Here is a 3,048-nt window from a genome sequence, read left to right as displayed (position 1 = left end):
TATATATATATATATGGTTGGCGTTAGGAAGGGCATCCAGCTGTAGAAACTCTGCCAAATCAGACTGGAGCCTGGTGTTGCCATCCGGTTTCACCAGTCCTCAGTCAAATCGTCCAACCCATGCTAGCATGGAAAGCGGACATTAAACGATGATGATACATACATGGTAGTGAGACAAGAACAGCTATGCTACATGGTAATGAGACATGGGTTCTAACTGTGGAGGGCATGCATAGACTGGAGAGGAATGAAGGTAGTATGCTTCATTGGATTTGCAACATCAGAGTGCATGACCGAGTACTGAGATATGCAGAGGTGTATGAAATTGAATAGAGGGAGGGAGAAGTTGATAGGTTAGTATCTAATTGAGTGGGGTAGTATTGTGTGCTTTTGGTTGAAGAGGAGAAATGAGTGAAGGGAAAGAATGCCACTTGTGAGGATGGGGAAGCTATAAGGAAGATGGGGATGTGGTGGATTAGAGGAATTTGCAAAGGTAACAATGAGAAGGAATAGTTTAATAAGAAGGGTGGTATTAGATGAGGTGATAAGTTGTTAGGCTGACCTTGTGGTACCTCAAGGTTAATTTTAATTTTAATTCTAATTCTATCATAACACTGGTCAACTGATTGCTATGATAGAAGACACTTGTCCAAGACCACTTATTTACAAAGCAAACTTCTTGACCACACAGCCATATACACACCAATTCATCCACTAGCTTCTCCCAGACTAATCAGTAATGTTGAATTCCCCATTGCCATTTCAAGATCACTATTACAAAATAGTTGTTAGTGGTGCATTTAGAAAATGCAGAAGAAGAATATCTCTTATTTTACAAATTACATGGAATATTTATAAAAGGAAACTTGAAAGAACTGACCTGCTGTACTGATAATAACATCATGCATTGATAAAGGTTCCTTAGCAGACCCAGGATGACCACCATAGACACAAATTATCTTTAGGTTCCTTTCAATAATATTTTCAATATTTGTTGTATCAAATCTATAAAGACAAAAAACATTTTTTTTATGAATTGCATTTATTTGTTAAGAAGTTTATGGAAGTATTAAATAGCAAAAATTGTATAGTTAATTTTTTAATTCAATCAAATACATTTGCATTCTTATAATTTAAAAAAACCTAAGATAAACTTTCAATAATAACAAAATGTTAATTAAAAACAATAACACCATCAAAAGTAGCTGCTACCACCAACTACCACGTAGTACTATAACTACTACTTTACTACCTCCATAACTGTCACTATTACCACTACTACTATCACCACTACAGTTGCTACCTCCATGACTGTCACTATTAACACTACTACTACTACCACCACCACCACCACTCTGCCACTTCACTTGTTACTTTTACTACTTTCATCACATCCAAATATATTTCAGTATGTTCCCAATACAACATATTAGTTCTCATTTATTCAGCTGTAACAGTTTGAATTATTAAATGCTATTGTAATAACCTTGTACAACAATACCAGGAGTGCCAAAGAATACCAAGAGTGGCACACCACTTCCTGCTCACAAGTGGGTGCTAGAAGTATTGTTGACAATCACTTGTTAGGAAGCCTAGGTCAGACTTGCTCCAGCTGATGATCTATATTCAGAGATGTTCCAGCTATAAGCACCCAGTATTTTATTCAGGTATTCTTTTATTTTACTTGTTTCACTCACTTGACTGCAGCCATGCTAGAGCACCACCTTGAAGGGTTTTAGTTGAGTAAAACGACCCCAGGACTTTTTTTAAAAGCCTAGTACTTCTTCTACCAGTCTGTCAAATCTCTAAGTTACGATGTCAACACCAACACTAATTATCAAGCAGTGATGGGGGAACAAACAGACACACGCACATATACACAACAGGCTTCTTTGGTTTTGGTCGGCCTGAGGCTATAATAGAAGACACTTGCACAAGGTGCCACACAATGGAACTGAATCCAGAACCATGTAGTTAGGAAGCAAACTTCTTACTACACAGCCATGCTATGATTACATTATCCAATGTGCTCTTATCTTTTAAGATAACAAAGTATAAATATGGAGATTCTGCTCTTATTTCTAGCAAGCCAGGCAGTGACATAATGATTGGCTCAATGATGACCACCAGAGAATGATGAACATGGTAGATGCGCTGTTGTTTCAGATGTATAACAGGTGTTGTCCCCTCTGTTGGATACAACCGAATTTGCAAAATAGAAATGCAAGCTGTGGGTTGATGTTAGAACTGATGTTGTGTGAAGCTGTTAAATAATTAACAATGATTGTGAAATTAAAGTACTGGTCTCCAAATCAAATAGCTATGTTAGTGTTAACATATTTAATGCAGGAGGAAGGAATACCTGTGTTGAAAAACTATATTAGTCTATAACTAATGTTATTTTCATTCTTCCAGGCAAATATGGAAAACAACTCTGGATGGGTTTTAGTATTATTCTGACCTCATCAGCAAATCATAATGTTCATCATACTTGTCAAAGCAGTAAAAAAAAATAATCACAAGGTAACTGTACAATACTGTACATTTGTTGGTATAGGAAAACAGAAACTGAATATCTCAGATGCCAAATCCAATGATCAAAATTTAAAACCTTTTTATAACAGCTGTTAATATTAACTCTGGTAGGGTGGCAAGCTGGCAGAATTATTAGCACACCAGGCAAAATGTTTAGTGGCATTTCATTCATCCTTATGTCCTGACTTCAAATTCTGCTAGGTCAACTTTGCCTTACATCCTTTCAGGGCTTATTAAATAAGTACCAGTTGAGCAGTAGGGTCGATGTAATAGACTTAACTCTTACCTCATAAAATTACTGACCTTGCACCAAATTTTCTACTCAATATTATCAGGTCATTAAGAATGAAATGTGTGATTTGGAACTGAAAGTTTATTTTACTTTATCTCAACAAAAAGCAATGCAGTTAATCAAAGTATGCACCTAAATTATCAATACAATTTTGCCATTTTATCACTAGCTTCTTTCTGCTGACAGTGAAGAATTCTGGAGAGCAAAAGGTGATGAAATCA

The 3,048-nt window shown here is 36.2% G+C and overlaps 1 protein-coding gene across 1 annotated transcript in view; it reads right to left on the bottom strand.

The window, feature by feature from the left end:
- The window catches only part of LOC128246994 (uncharacterized), a 30,085-nt gene that overhangs the window by 17,235 nt on the left and 9,802 nt on the right, over positions 1-3,048 (bottom strand). The window contains exon 3 of the mRNA XM_052966765.1: positions 881-1,005. Within this exon, the coding sequence (XP_052822725.1) occupies positions 881-1,005 (125 nt within the window). The remainder of the gene's footprint in view (positions 1-880; positions 1,006-3,048) is intronic.

The sequence above is a fragment of the Octopus bimaculoides genome, chromosome 3 (genome assembly GCF_001194135.2).
Source record: "Octopus bimaculoides isolate UCB-OBI-ISO-001 chromosome 3, ASM119413v2, whole genome shotgun sequence".
NCBI classification, from domain to species: domain Eukaryota; kingdom Metazoa; phylum Mollusca; class Cephalopoda; order Octopoda; family Octopodidae; genus Octopus; species Octopus bimaculoides.
This window is presented reverse-complemented; position numbering and strand designations above follow the sequence as displayed.